Below are 16,945 nucleotides of genomic sequence, written 5' to 3' on the forward strand. Positions count from 1 at the left end.
AATTCACCCAGTAGTTCCCTTAAGCTTTTTGAAATCAGCCTTCTTAAAGTCCAGATTACATGTCCAACTACACAGCCTCCCCTTGCTTGTGTATAATGAAACCAAAGAGGACATTATCACTTCCTACCAAGGTTTCCTGTACTTTCACTTTGTCAATCAGTTCCTCCATGTTGGTGAGGACCAAGTTGAGATGACCCGCTTGTTGCTTCCTCGGCCTTCTGGGAATGTGGGAAAGTGAAGCAATTGAGGAATTTGTTGAACCTTACATTATTAGCAGAGTATAAGTTCCAAAAGATATTGGGGTAGTTGAAGTATTCCATGATTACTATTATCTCTCTTTTTGAATGTTTGGTGATCTGCTCTATGAAGGCATCATCCAAGTCCTCAGTCTGGCTTGGAGATCTATAGCAGACACAGTAAGACCACTGTTGTTTCCCTCTCCTACAATTTTTACCCATATACTCTGATTATAAATCCAAATCCTTTGGCTTCATTATACATCCAAACCTAACTAGGCTCACTAACTTTGGGGCCAACAAACCAGGATTTCAAAGCATGCCCGAAGTTGTTTTGTGAATCTTGGCTTGCATTAAATATGGTTTGACATTATGTCCAAAGCTCAGTATTCTACTTTAATTCTATTTCTGTATCACTCTACCTTGTCTTACTACAGTAATGAGAGGAAAAAGCAGCTAAAAAACAAAAATGCTTACATGGCTGAAGGACATTCACTGGCACTTTCACAGACCTTTTCCTCCTTCCTCATTCTGTTTAGCAATAGACTTCTTTTCCCAACCACTTCCTTGCTGGTAAGCTCTCCACCCCAAAATTTAAATTTGCACAGGGATCTATTATGAGAGCTATATGTTAGACACAATGAGAACTATATGTTAGACACAAACCTTTGCTCTTAGCACATTACATCAAAGTTCAACCAACATAAATGCAGTTTGGCCTGAAAGCCTCTCCTGACCACCATCACACATTTAATTCCTACTATACTGTTTCTGCAACAATCCATCCACCCTTTTTATATCTAAAAATCAAAGTTACTGCTAACACCGTTACTTCTTCTTGCTCAGAAGTAAAGTTTTTGTATTAATAGAAAGTCTCTCTCTCGTGACTGCAGAAGAAATGATTTTTTTTTATAGGGTTACGAGTTCACAAAAAAGGCTAACAACACTTCTCATGGAATGTGCCTAGAAATGGAGGAAGAAAGGGGTGCTTTAGGACTGTTTTTTGCTCATATGTCTTGGGAAGAGGAGAAGAATATTTTGAAGCCAGACAAAAGTAGAAGAATTGACATTTCAGTGGTGTCTTGCTGGTCTTTGGGCAATGAAAAAGACTTTGGTATGTATACTAGCTGGGTGTTCAGAGGCACAGCAAATCAACATAAGGCAAAACAGATTACATGCTATACAAATATATGAGAGTTGAATCCTTGCTTGTTAAACAATGCATGGTTAAAAGAAGTATACAGTGCCTACTGGCCTTTCCCTATATATGTATATGTGCCTTGACATTAAAAATGTCAACAAATCAGGACTTGCCTTTATAGATGACATGTTGCTTGCTTATTCTTCTATAATTTTAACTTTAATAATACCTTCTACCAATTGAGACATAATCTAGGAGGAAAGGCCTGTGATTTTTTGGCTCCCCATCCCACATATTTTTATTTTATTTTAATGATGTTACATTGCCTACCTTCTAATCTTCCAAGAAAGGTGACAATTTTAATGGCAGCAAACATTATTAAAGACAGCAAATTCACATCTGAGTAAAAAATATTTAGGTAACTGACTGGTATTAGTTAATTCTAGGATGTTATACTCCCATATCTATTTGACTTGACTCTGCAGATGCATCAAAAAGTGGACCAGAATGCAAATAATTTATGCAGCTTATCTGTGATTTCTTTATCAGTATTTCTCCCACAGCAATGTTGTCTTGTTGAGGCGTCGCCATGTAGTGCTAAACTGTGGTTAGTTTTATATGCTAATGCTGCCAGTATCTGAATATACATTTACCAGACAGTAGCTATGTTTTGACTCAATGCTGACTATGAACCACAGTTAGTCGAATTAGGTGATGCATGTAGCTCAGCACTTCCTACTTCACTCCTTCCTCTCGTGAGTAGCGAAACATACCATGGGAGTGGTTGGCCTGGCACTATATCCAAACCAGCATTTGCAGTTTATTTAGCAACAAACTAACTATGATCCAATCACCTTATGGTTTCATTCCCCACATCTGACTAAAGGAGGGAACAAAGTGGGAGTGTTCCAGCTGTGTGAACTAGCACACAGCTCATGTAATTTATCTAACTATAGTTTGTGGCTGCATGTGACATGCAAACAAGACCAATGCAAGGATAAGTGATCTCACCCATTACCATAACATCTCTTTTTGGCTACCCTCCACACTCCCCATCCTATCTCTATCTCAAGTTTCAATCAAAGAAATGCTAAGGTACTACTTTACTTTTTTAACCTCTTCTTTCTACCAGCAGTGATTCTGTGATTGGATTGGTTTGTCTTAATGTTCCTAATTTATTGCATTCAATGACCTATTTGACATAGAAAGCAATACCAGTACAACCAATTTTCCAAGATTTATACCAAGAGATAATTGTATCCCATGGATTGCAGGTGAGGGTAGCCAATGGTCTCAAACCCTCTGTGAGTTAGAGACTTCCTCTGCCTGTGAAGGTTGGCTCTGGTGGATAGTGGGTGCAACGGTCAAGAAGGTGGTTTCTGCATGTGCTGTAGAGGGAGGTAAGGGGCAGGTAGGGTTCATTAACTGGGGAAGGTAGCCCATGTAGGAGAAGGAAAATGCTTATCCTAAACCTCTGTTGCCTTGCAGGATATCTTTGAGGAAAAGACAAGGCTAAGGAGTAAACCCTATACAAATCCAGAGTGGGGTCCCTAAGATGGCTGCATGGATGTCTTGTATGTCTCCTTCTGGCAACTCCTGCAGCCAAGCTGATGCCAAACGTGTTGTTCTGCTTTCCTTTGGACAGCTTCAGTGAGGCCGAGAGGGAGGTTTTGTTATTGGGGCAGCCCAGGAACTCCATACACACTGCCTAGGATTGCACGCTCTGGGGAGGTTACCGGTGCTGCTAATACAGCGGTTTGACTTCACCCCCGGAGGCACACTCCGTTGTCTCGAGACAGGTGGATGCCAAGAATCCACTTCTCATAGGTCAGAAGCGTTATGCTTGGGTCACGTTTTGTGACTTTTCAGGATTCTTAACCCCTACTTGCATTATTTAGAGGCATGTATGGAGGCTATCCCTACAAAGACGTTAAACATAAATGACTATGAATAATTACAGCAAAGCAAACTTAATTTGATAGCCAGTGTGGTGTACTGGTTGGTGCGCCAAAGGATTTAAATTCCCACATGGCCAGGGAATTCAGTACAGTAGTTTACTTTGGGCCAGTCACTCTCTTGCAGTGCAATCTACCTCACAGGTTTGTTGTGAGGACTCCACGTCTCTCAACAACAATAGGTCTGAGTCAGTATAAGGCTACTTCCTGTATTTCCAGCTCCTGCATACAGTGTGTTACAGTAGTCTAAGCAAGATATTATCAGAGTGTGGAGGAGACACAGCTGGCACACCAATCACAACTGGAGAAAAGTACTTGGTGCCAAAGAGGCTGCAAGAGCATAGGAACACAGCAAGGAACAATCTCTAGGCGGGAATCTGATGCTTTAGGGCAGGGTTGGCTGATCTGTTTTCTGCCTTACTTCTAGATAAAATGTGGCACTTCACCTAAGAACAGAATTTGGAGTCTGAAACAAGGTAGCACCATTTGCTTGGTTATTTTCGTGCTCAATACTGCAGTGATTCCAGCAATATCTGTTTTTGTTTTTATTGTCAATGGAAGAAGTAAATCCATACATACAAACGAGTACTTGCTTAACTTCCTATATTACAACAAATAAAGAAATAATTTGCAGCTATGGAACTCCCATGACTAAACTGACTTAGCTGTGATTCCTGCATTGCAGGGGGTTGGACTAGATGACCCAGGGGATGTCTTCCAACCCTACAATTGTTATGAAATACTTCTCAGCTCCTGCTAGCTTTCCTCCACAAATGCTATGTGCTAGTGCTTAAAATAAAAAAGGGTCAATCAGGTTCTACTAGTATCAAATTGGAACCATCTCTTCTGTACAGATGAAGTTTCTACCAAATCATGACTGAATGTATATTGTAAATCTAAACCTTTCATCCAACACCCGCCTCTCATCCATGCACTGAGTCTCTACAGTTCTGCCTGGGTAGCTGGCCCTACATATAAACAGATAGCACATCTGAAAGTACTATTTTAGGAGGTCCTGAACTGCCAACATCTCACCTACTAATATAATTTTGTTTTTCCAAGACTTCATCAGCAGTTCCAGGTGGCTATATTGTTATGTGTACCATAGCCACTATTAGTCTGCTGAGGCAGCATGTGATGCCTGCAACCTTCACACTTGGTCAGCCAAGGGAACAAATGTTCAACAAGCACAGACAGGCCCACAACTGTTACTCAAATTTCATATACCAATAGGGCACACAGTGCTCAGCAGTGGACAGTTCCCACACTCGAACAGACTTCTTCTATGGGTCTAAGCTCTACCTTTGTCTCCTCAACCAACGACAAAGTAGATTATTTTTCTTTCTGACCATCAGATCTGGATTCCAAGACGCCAGTTACTCACGTTATCATTGTCAATAACATCAACAATGCTAATCAGAAAATGCAATACAGTACTGGTTTATTGAAAAAACACCACACACACACACACACACACACACACAGTCCATATTAGAGGAGGAGGAGGATTTCCTAAAGGACGTGTCTAAGGCATGAATCCCTTTGCAGCAGCAGCCTTGTGTGGGTGTTGGCAGCACGATTCTGCCACCCGTGTGAGACCAGCAACATGAGTCATGTCCTATGGACAGGGATGATGCAAGTTGTACAACATCTGGAAGGTCACATGTTTCTCACCCCTGCTTTAAAATTATCTTCTATTAGTAGGGTAGGGAAGCTGAAAATAATGCCAATATATTTCACATCAGGCAACCAATGCACTCCTTTGGTTTCAGATAGTACATGAGTAGGTGAGTCTAAAAAGCCCAGGACATGAAATTTCATGGCTAGTGTTCAAAATTAGCCAGGTGCCAGGCACATTTTGGACCTGGTGCGGGTCCAATTGTGACCATGCGGAGATCTCTGGATGCCAAGATAGCGACTGAGGAAAGCAAAAGGTGACTTAGAGAAGGATATGAAATATTTCCCTTGAAACTTGAATTAGTTTCATTCTGGATTGTTTTAGTTGATGTTTTAATGTGTTGTAAAATGCTTCTAGATTTGTTCTTTGAAATATAAAGCGGTATAGAAATAGAATGAAAAATAAAAATCCCATGGAGGGGATGGAACAGTGCCCAGATATTCCTTTGTGGCAGCTGCAGCCTAGGTTTAAGGTGCCATTTGAAGATTGCATTATATATCTGAGTTTCTATCACTGTTCATGGCCCTCTAGAGGCTATGGCGGCTCATTTACCAGAAGTAATGTATTTAGCATTAACTCTGCAAGTATATACTAGATTCTGGCCAAACGAAGCCGCCTAGAGCAAAATATAAATCAGGAAGCTTAGTTTGGTCAGAATTGATTATACACTTCCAGAGTTAATGCTAAATACATTACTTCTGGTAAATGAGCCATCATAGCTGCTAGAGGGCCATGAAAATTTGTTTCCGAGGCTTTTTAGACTCCTCTACCCATGTACTATCTGAAAACAAAGGAGCACATTGGTGGCCAGATATGAAATTGTTACTAGATCTCCTACCCCACGATATTCTTATTCACATATTGGAACATATTTGAGTCTTCTAGGTCCCATAAGAAAGATGATATCAGAAGCTCCCAGAGCATTTTTCTGTTTGGTTTTTCTTTGGGGGGCAGTGCGGGGGGGGGGGAGAACTAGCTCTCCTAGCTCTCATTATAACAGCCTTACCATGCCCGTACCAAAATAGCGCTACTCCTGCCCAGTCCGCCAAGTTGTGTTACCTTGGTAACACTTGAATTACTGTGTCAAGATTGCAGGACTTCCTTCACAGTGCAGTAAAAGATAGATTATTTGTGGTCTGTTCATAAAGATATGATTTCGTGGTGGCATCTGATTTTCTTGGCCTCTGGAAAGAAGTATATCTAACAATAGGCAGAGCAGTGCCCTCGTAGCATTGTAGTTTCAAGTACTTCTTAAACACGTGGTTGTCTCAAGTTGTTCTCTTGATAAAAAAACATGTTATTCACTCAGCCAACCATCAGATTCTATTAATTCCCCTGTGATCTTCACTTTCTTACACTTTTGAACCCTAAAAAAGATATCAAAAAATCACGTAAATTCATCTACCCAGATTCTGTACTTCACACTTTATTGTTTTCTCTAAGAAAGAGGTTGGTTCTGTGGCCTTTTGATGCTTGTACCAGCTCTATATAATTTAATTTAAGAGTTTCATTACAAGGAAATTGCTATGAATTACACTTCAATTAAAGGGAAAGAGGAAAAATGAAATATTGCAAGTATGTTATGCTATAGGTCAAGTGGCCCCAACGTATTTTCAAAGTAATATAAAACAACAGCTATTTTATTGATACAGAAAGCTGAATTGCAGGCGTATATAAAGATATATAAAGATAGCACTGAAATTCAGAAGATGCCTGAATGTCAAACTGTCTAAATTGACTGGCAGTGGTTCTCTGGGGTTTCAAACAAGACCCTTTCCCAGACGTACCTGGAGATCAAACCTTGGATCCTCAATATGCAAGACATGTGTTCTATTCACTGAGCTACCCCACCCCCCAAATAAAATGATGTAAAAATAAACAGACACAAATAAATAACTGGGAAAGGGCTCCTTAGTAGAACATGATTTGCATACAAACAGTCGCAAGTTCAATTTCTGGTGCCTCTAGGTAGAGCTAGTTCTATGCTATTGGTTTTTTTTAATAATAGTTTGCTGTTTTGTGGCCCCATTTTGAGTTGAAGTTTAGGAAAGAAGTATTTCCAAAAAATGGCATTAGGAATCACTGTAGGCTCCAAATTCCATCTTCATATAGCTGTAAGCCTATGCTACAAACAGTCCTTAATAAAGAACATCTAAAAAAAACCAATTCTCACCCATTTTTAAAGATATGACTTAATTGAAGATTTAAGCCCAATTGCATATATTTAATATGCTCTTAGAAGTGCAGAACAATTAGATGAAAATCAGTCTTTTGAAGAAAAAAAATAGGACAGCACACAGCACAGGATTTTCACCCACAAGTTTCTGTAGATCATGTACAATGGTACCTCTGGTTGCGAACGGGATCCATTCCAGAGTCCCGTTCGCAATATGAAAAGAACGCAACCCACAGCGGCACGTCTGCGCATGCACGGGTTGCAATTCGCCACTTCTGCAAATGCCCTTGGTGTCATTTTGTGCATCTGCACATGCGGCGAAACCCGGAAGTAACCCTTTCAGGTACTTCTGGGTCTCCACAGGACGTAACCTGAAAGAACATAACATGAAGTGGATGTAACATGAGGTATGACTGTATCTGCGTTCACAGGAAAGTTCAGCAACAGAGAAACACTACAAGGCACACATACCAATGGGTGGGATTTCACCCTTCAGCGGGTGCATGTATGTGTGAGAACTGCACATTTCTTAGCTGAGTCAGGACAACTTCCTGCCAGTATTCCTTGAGGATCACATATGACTAATTGAAGTATAACTTTCAAAAACAATTTAATCCCAACATATAAGACTGCATAGATGGAAGAATCCCATCTACAGTAGGAGCGCCTATTCCCTGTCCCAGATCACATGATAATTATTTGGATTAAGCTTCTCAGCTTGTTCCCCCACCCAACCCCTGAATCCAATCCATTACATATTGACTGAATAAGCACACTAAGACTTCAGGGCCAAGGTCTGGTGGGTAAATGCAGGTGTCTCCAAACGCCAAATGATCCCACACAAGGGCCAAATCCGACAGTGCAGGGGAAAGACATCTAACAGTGTAGGCTGCCCAAGAAATATATATTAGTGGTTATCATTTTAACTCACTACAAAGAGCAGAATTTCTCAGCACTTAATCCAGAAGATCCCATAACTTATAGATTCATAGAATACAGTGGTACCTCGAGTTACAAATGCCTCAGGTTACAAAAGCTTCAAGTTACAAACTCCGCTAACCTGGAAGAGTTACTTCAAGTTGAGAACTTGAGATGAGAATGGAAATTGTGTGCCAGCGGCGCAGCAGCAGCAAGAAGCCCCATTAGCAAAAGCACGCCTCTAGTCAAGAACAGTTTCAGGTTAAGAATGGACCTCCGGAACGAATTAAGTCCGTAACTAGAGGTACTACTGTAATAGAGTTGGAAGGGACCCTGAGGATCATCTAGCCCAATCTGAACATGCAGCTGTCCCATACGGGGATTGAACCTGTAACCTTAGCATTATCAGCACCACACTCTAATCAACTGAGCTATCCAACTGTGTCACTGCAATCTCATGATCAGCTAACCAAAATGTAGATACAAGGCAAAGGAGTTAGTCGCATACAACTACCCCTCTTCAGAGGTACCCCTGGCAAGAAGCTGTATTGGCGCCCCCCACCCCACCCCACAATGTTTATGTGACCCAAGTACACAGGCTTCCAGAATGGAGTGAAGGAGAGGCAAGACCAGAAGTTGCACTCCAAAACATCTGGAAGGACCAGGTTGGCAAAGGCTGGCTTAAGGCGTGTGTGCAGGAGGCACGGGCACAGAAAAGCACAGGAGCTTTTCAATCCAATCTAATTTTCAAAGAACATCAGGTGTTTAGGATGGTGGTTTTAGGAAAGATCAGCTGTCCTTGAGGCTTGCAAAACAGAGTTATGTAGCCATCTGTTTCTGCCCTATTTCTTCCATCATTGATATAAAGCCCTCATCATTTTGAGCATGTCTGCAAAAAAGGTTGGACACCAGTGCTCTGCAGACTATTTCAACTTTAGAGTAACCTAGCATAGATTGTTAAAATTACTATAACGTTCAATGACCATGAGCTGTATGTAAATCATTGATTCATTGGGCGTGGTGGAGCCCTGTGTTATATACAGAGATAGATGGTGAAATCCTATGTCAGTCTAGTCAGAAGTTTCTTTATGTCCAGACTTACTCACTTGTAAGTCTGTCTAGGTTTGCACTGTTAGGTTGAAATCCTATACACACTTTCCTGGAAGTAAGCCCAATGAACTCAAAAGCATTTATTTATGTGCAGATGCGCAAATGATGGGGTTGTACTTAGTCTTTTGCAGTCTTACAAAACCAGGGAGTGGGTGGCGCTGTAGTCTAAACCACTGAGCCTCTTGGGCTTGCTGATCAGAAGGTTGGTGGTTCAAATCCATGTGATGGTGGGAGTTCTTGTTGTTCTGTCCCAGTTCCTGCCAACCTAGCAGTTCGAAAGCATACCAGTGCAAGTAAATAAATAGGTGCTGCTGCGGTGTGAAGGTAAATGGGATTTCTGTGCGCTCTGGCACTCATCATAATGTCCCACTGAAATGGTTTAGTCATGCTGGCCACATGACCCAGAAAGATGTCTGTGGACAAATGCTGGCTCACTCAGCCTGAAGCAAGATAAGCACCGCACCCCATAGTCCCCCCTTAAATGGACTTAACCATCACGGGGTCGTTTACCTTTACCTTAGTCTTACAAAAACACAGAAATCAGTGTTGGACTAGGACCTGGTAGACCAGAGTAGAAATCCCCACTTGGCCATGAAGCTCACTGGGAAACCTTGGGACAGTCACAGTCTCTCAGCCTAGTCTTCCTCACATGGTTTCTCTGAGCATAAAATGGGGTGGGGAGAGAACCATGTACACCTTCTTGGAGGAAAGGAGATGATATAAATTTAATATATATGCTAATTAAACATGCATATTAGGTATACTCCAATTAGCAGATGTGTGGATATAAGAACGCAAGGCCAAGAAAAATTACCTTGAAAATGGGAGCGAGAACTACAACATGGGATGGTAGAATCAAAGTGACTTATAAAAGGGGCGTAAGTAAAAAGGGCAGATGAAAACTTAAATGAGTTTTTAATGTAATACGAAAAGAACACAAGACATGGGTGTCTTAATGCATTCAATGAAAACCTCAACATGTCCTGGATTATAACATGCTATATAGATTTGTAGGCAGCTTGTAGAAACTCTTAACAGCACACAAAAATAAACTAGGAGTAGAAATGTATTGAAAGTAATACTTTAATGACCCTAAAAATGAAGTAAAGGAGGCTCACAGAAGGAAAAATTCTCATTCCCTTCCTCCTGCTGCAGCTGACTGAGAGGTTTGAGGACCCTCCTGACCAATACAGAAAAACAAAAACTTTCCTTCCATGAATTTCCTTATCTTAGAAAGTTGGATTTTAGATTACTCCCTTCCAGCAGCCCCCAATGGTTCATCCCCCATTCTTTTTGTTTGGAGGGGGGTGTCCCTGACCCTCTAGAGAGGTTCCCCCCCCAAAAGCACAAGTGACCACAGTAGGGAGGAAGGCATGGGGATCTTTCCTTCCATAAACTGCCTTAAGTTAACTTGTCACAGAATTCAAGTCTAAGATTTCATTCTTGTCAAATGGTTCAGTGTATTTCAGAACTATAACACACTCCATTGTGAGCTTTCTATTGAAAACAATGAGTTAAAAATTATGAGTTCCTGCTATCAAAACTAAAAAGATCAAGACTAACACAAAGATGTTGTTGCATCTGTATGTTAAGGTTGACTAGGTCCATGTTGTTTCAACAGACATTCCAGAGATGTCTTATACTGTATAATGAGTTGTAAACTAGCACCCACTTTCTAAACATATAATACGTTAACATATGAAGGGTCAATCAAGGCTTAAGCATCCACTCTTTTCATAACTGTGGCTTGGCATGTTCATTACATTCTCCTGTCACCAGACAGTGGAGTGATCTTTTGGTAAACACTACATCTTGTTTCAGTAAACACTTCATCATCAATGTGAACCAAAGGAAAATTGGATTCATAGAACTGTAGAGTTGGAAGGGACTATTTAGTAGTACAACCCCCTACAATGCAGGAATATGCAGCTGTTCCATTTGTGGATCAAACCTGCAACCTTGGCATTATCAGCACCACACTCAGTCTAACCAACTGAGCTATCCAGGATACCCGCTACCCCCCATTTCAATCAGTTGCCTGACTCCTTTCTTCTCTCATATTGCACATGCAGAAATGCAAGTTACTGTGCTATACATCCCTGGCCTTTCCAGTTTAACCTTTACTAGAAGTGCTACTTGTTCTTCCTCTCCCAGCTGCTAAACGCATCAGATTATGTTCTCACTTACACATTCTAGAAAAAGAGAAGAGAAAGTGGAGCCAGAGTACTCTGTCGCAATTCTCCAGCGTGGAAGGGGAAAACCAAGCAATGCTACAATAGCGACAAAGAGTGCCATGAGTAAATAGGCAGCAGAAAGAGGGTTAAACGGGCTTCTGTCCTTGCCACCTGCCTGGTTGCCTGAGGACAAATGCTATTCTATGCAGACAACCAGTCAAGTGGCAAGCTACCTGTCTGGAACAGGAATAGGTATTTACCTGCACACCCAACAAAAATGGTTAGTTGACAAGACACTACAGCCAGAATAGTGAGAACCTGCCTGTCAAAACCACAGCTACTGCTTTCACACAGTCTGCAAAACTGTAAAAGTGAAAACTGTTTTGTTTTGTTTTAAAAAAAGACAATTTAGAAAATGATGTGGTTTAAAGTAATGCATGTTTTAAATGTTTCAAAATATCCAGCATTTGAAAAAGACATAGCTTTTTGGGACCATGACCACAATTTAATACATGAAAGATACTGGCATAGCAGTAAATTTTTGTAGCTTTTCACAGTTGTTAAGATATAAGGCAAGAAGTAAAAGTTCAAGTAAAAGCAGTGAGTAGAATATTTTTCTGCAAAGTCCAGTTAACAGAAACTGCTAAGCAGTTAAACCTTTTATTAATGTGCAACCTTCCTCTTGTGCTTATGAATGCAGTAGCAACATAATCAATGATGTTCACTCTTAAAATACTTTAAGACTAGAACAACTTTACTGTACTTATTTTAGGCTGCCTATCTGCATAATAAAAGAAATCCAGGTTTGTGGCATTGCCTCTAAATAGGAAATTTTGAAACCAGAATCGTACTAATTTCTTAGAAGTTCACACTTGCAAACATTTAAAAACCTACTGTAGGTAGCTCCTAAGTAGTCACCAATAATATCAGTCTGGAAGGGATAAATCACTCAGCTATACAAATAGAGGTATCTTGAGTAAAACAGGCTACTAGTAAGAAGTTAAGATAGCAAAACACGGACATCGGTTAAGGAAGTTAAGACACTATACAGTCAGCAAACTCCCCCTGTGTTCAAATGAACACAATGGGAAAAACTAGTATAGCACACAGGTACAAGCTAGAAAACTCAACATCCCTGAAGAAGAATAGAGCTCTGTGGCACAATGGGTCAAACCAGAGGCGATACAAAGTAAGTGTATGTACACAGGCAGAAATTGCAAGATTCTTGTTAGTTTGCCGAAGCGAAATAGTCCCTGGGGAGGCAGCACACAGATACTCAAATGTAGATAGAAATATTAGCTCTCATTGTCAGTCATGATAAACTGACAATACTATTCAGAACTGTTTGCCTTCTTGAATATAGCAAAGTACCAAACAACCAAGCAGCAAACCTGAGAACGACCACAGAATCAGAGCAATCTTCATGAATCATTAAAAAAGAAAATCTATGAATGACATTGCAAGACTAACTGCTGACACTGTAAGTCCTAGCTACAAATGAAGGCACATTTTTAAATAGAATGAAGCAGCAAAATCTCAACACACACCGTATGTATATACACAAACCACTGAAAAGATAAGGGACATTTTCTTTGAGCTCCATATGATAAACAACCAGATAAAAAGTTATGTACATTATGACATTTTAATGTTTAAGGTCACTGGTTAATAGAATTTCAACTCAGCTTCATAAAGTTTGCGTCAAACCAAAGTTAAGGATATGGATTTTCATAAAATCCACTTGGTTTCCAGTTTAAAGGTTCTAGTAACTTCAAAAAGTTACTAAGCATTGCTATAAGCAAGATACTTCTAAGGAAGATGACTCACATCTGTTTTGCAGATTTATTTGATGTGTTTCTTCTTCAAGAATGTCTGTTATCTTTTCCTCCAGTGGCTAAACCCCCTGACTTAAAATCATTTGCTGCTCTTCACAGTGCTTCAAAGACCACTACCAGACATTTTATTAAGTCCTGAAGATGCTTCAGAATGGCAGGTGAAACTTCAAACTGGTACTGCATCTATAAAATGAAATGCTTGACTTTTTTGATAAATGCTCTTCAGGGACTCTGACAACATGGGTAACCAACATGGTGCCCTTCATGCACTCTTGGGTTTCAACTCCCACCTGTCCACTAGCCACACTGACTGAGGCTGCTGGGAATTGGAGTCCAACAACCTTTGCTGGGCACTAGTTGTCTATCCATAATTTACAGCGTCCCTGAAAACTATTTATCAAAACATGCTGGGCAATTTGCATGCTATCAATACATCTTTATTTCCAAGTACCAAAATGAGGCTGGGGGTGGAGGCTGGAGCAGCATATGCTACTCTTTGATGCTGCCCTCCTTTCCTTTTTGCTGCATCAGTAACCAAATCCAAAACCACTTCGTGTATTTTCTCAGTATGCAGGATTCTCGGGAATTTTGTTTTTAAAAATGCCACACAGTTCAACCCTGCTGACGTTACACTACCTCCACAGAACAAGCTTGAAAAGGAATCCCAAATTAATATTTTGGATTTTTCAAAAAATAAAATAAAAATGCAGTGATGTCCAGAAATCTCAAAAGACCTTTTTTGTTCCTTTGCTTGTTTTTGAAAGAAAGCAGTTCTCCAGCGGGTGCAAGGTGCAATCTGACAGCTGCTCAGGGTAGCCAAGGTAAATATTTTAAGAGATGAGCTTATTAAAAGAAGCCAGGTCCAACTTTGGGCTGCAGATGGTGGTGCCTGCAGCCAGCCAGCCTTGCCTTGCCTTGTGCGGGCGGGATCCTCCAGCTCAGCAGGGGCAGGACTAGAGCTCCGTCCCCGTCTCCCAACACACAAAAACAAAAGCGGGATTTAAAAAACCCCCAGCAACTTTACCTCACTGACAAATGCATGCGCCGAGCTTCGGCATTTTACTACGGCCCAGGTCACAAAGCGAGGAGAGAGAGATGGAGGGAGAGGGAGAGGGCGAGAAAGAGAGCCAGGCCCAGAGGCGGCAGGTCCCCACAGCCGGGTGGAGCAGCCCACAGGGCCGGCCAGTGAGTTGGCAGCCCGGCTGGGAGGGGACGAGCCAGAGCACCGGGAGAGGAAAAGGGGGAAGGAGGAGAAATACGCACACGGCGGGACCCCAGAAAGAAAGAGGGAATGAAGGAGGGTGGAAGAGACACAGAAAGCCAAGTTAACTCAGGGGATGCCAATAGTACCCAGAAACTTCAGCACTGATTTCCGACTGAGGCGCTTTGTGGGGCAGGAGGGGAACGGCTGACAACTTTGGGAAAGACCCGGCGAAGGGTTAAGGGGTCGTCGTCCCCTCACCAAACACACTCAGAGGGGGGAAAAACCCCTACCCCTCGCCCCAGGGGGAGCACGGAGGAGGAGCAAGAGGGCGGCCCCGAACCAGGTGTGGGCACGTGAGAACCAAGCGAGCGGAGGGGCATTTAATGAAACATCTGGGGGAAGAGGTGGGCAGAGGCGGCCCCACGGGGAGGGTCGCGATCTCTCGGGTCGCCGTGAGGGAGGAGGCAGCGTTTCTCCTCTCCCGCCGCCGCCTCCCCGCCCGCCAGCCCTTTCCTTCCTTCCTTCCTTCCCTTCCCTTCCCCTCACCTTCTTTCTCGGCCCGGGCCGCGTTCAGGAGCAGCGCCACCAGCAGCCGCAGCGTGACTCCGAGCCAGGGGGCCGCCGCTACCGACCGGCTCTCGGCCGCAGGGACCGAGGGGGACCCGGAGGAGGAGCGAGGACGGGGAGCCGCTTCCCGCTTCAACGCCGCCGCCATCGCCGTCGTGTTGCCGCCGTTGTTGTTGTTTGCTTGGTTGTTGTTGTTGTTGTTGTCGCCTCAGCTCGCCGGGGATTCCGTCGCCGTCTGAGGGGGCCCTGCTTGGCCCGCGAGGCAGTTCTCGCCGCGACTGTGTGTGTGTGTGTGTGTGTGTGTGTGTGTCTTTCTCCCCTCCCTCTCTCGTTAGGGCGCGTGCGGGAGCCAGCCGCTGCACTGGGCGGGTGCGAGCGCTCGGCGCGCGCACATCGCACGCGCTTCCTCCTCTCTCTCCCCTCTCTTTTCGCTCCTCCCCCCCACCCCACCCCGCCTCGCGCGTGAAGGGGCGTCGCTCCGCTACGCTCACACACCTCCTATAGGCAACCAATAATAAAAATAATAATAATAAAATACTGAGATTCGGCCATCTTTAATAAGGTCAGGGTCCTTCCGCTACGTGCTTGTTGTTTTTTACAAGCTAGGTCAGGAGCCGCCATTTTTGATCAGGGCACGGAGTTCACAGTACGGTGAGCAACAGGGAGAGCGTGAGCGGCGTGGCGGAAGGCCCCGCTTTACGCCTCTCCGAGCTAGGCTGACAGAGCTGAAACCTCCCCCGCCATCTTTGGTAAGGGCATAGGCAGTTCCATTTTAATACGGGGAGCCCCTTTGAGATTGGCTGAAGCAGTGCTCGGTGGAAATCTCACCATTTGCAGAAGATTTACGAGTCTGAATCACGGCTAGATTAGAGGAGCGCTGTTGACACAGATTGCTCTCTCTCTCTCTCTCACACACACACAGGCGGTGACTGTCTAGGTCGTGTGTAATTTTACGGACTCCCTCGAAAGGAGGCGGATTCTACTTCCTCGGAGGTTTTTAAGCAGAGGTCGGGTTGTCATCTGTCATGGATGCTTCAGCTGAGATTCCTGCATTGTATGGGGTTAGACTAGATGGTCCTTGGAGTCCCCCCAACTCTAGGATCCTATGATTCTCAATGGTGCTTGCAGGTCTCTGGACACGCAATATCTCCTACTGCCCATCTCCAGCATTGCGCAAACAGACTATCTCCTTAAATGAGATAAGAGACCAATTGCCTGTAAAATTCCATAGAATATGTGCAAGGGTAGCCTTGTACCAATGTGCACACTTAACTCCCATGTGTAGAATCAGTCTGCTATTGCCAGCACAAAAAAATAAAATCCTGCATATTAAACACCAATAGTGCCTATTAAACACCAATAGTGCAAGCCTATTCGTGTTTTTTAAAAGAAGTAAATCCTACTGAATTGTGGCAATCCCATCAGTAACCAAAATAAATCAAATCATTCGTTCATATTGGATTGTTGCAGTGAGCCTATCATATTTCACCTTGGGGTACAAATTGAGACATTATGACCCTATCGGGTATACAGTACATGTTTTAATTTTCAATTGTTGTCTAGCAATAATTTGAATGCACACTCCTGCTTCTCAAGCTTCCTCTCATCTTTCATTTTCATTCTTGCTCTTTCTGTTACTTGGGATTTGTTATTAAGCACATTGGCACAAGTCTCTTAGGTTCTCCTTTGAACTCCAAACTACTCCACATTGGATTGCATAATTAGCTGGCTCCCACAAGTTGATGCTGTAACTCATCATCCTCAGTTGGCCTTATTGCTCATACGCATTCTTTGCCCTGAGCATGTCCTGTCTGAAGGAAACTGTTATGTACTGAGTTGAATAGGATCCAAACTGCAGCAGTCTGATTGGTCCTAGAACAATAGGATCCAAAAGGCAGCAGTCTGATTGGTCCTAGAACAATAGGATTCAGAATGCAGCAGTCTGATTGGT

General features: G+C 42.8%; 1 protein-coding gene across 1 annotated transcript in view; it reads right to left on the bottom strand.

Moving 5' to 3' along the window:
- TMEM131 (transmembrane protein 131) overlaps positions 1–15,469 on the bottom strand; it is a 71,073-nt gene extending 55,604 nt beyond the window's left edge. Inside the window, exon 1 of the mRNA XM_083610334.1 lies at positions 14,974–15,469. Coding sequence (XP_083466460.1) covers positions 14,974–15,142 — 169 coding nt within the window. The 5' untranslated portion in view covers positions 15,143–15,469. The remainder of the gene's footprint in view (positions 1–14,973) is intronic.
- Positions 15,470–16,945: the final 1,476 nt, after the last annotated feature.

The sequence above is a fragment of the Podarcis filfolensis genome (genome assembly GCF_964270895.1).
Source record: "Podarcis filfolensis genome assembly, chromosome: 4".
Classification (NCBI taxonomy): Eukaryota; Metazoa; Chordata; class Lepidosauria; order Squamata; family Lacertidae; genus Podarcis; species Podarcis filfolensis.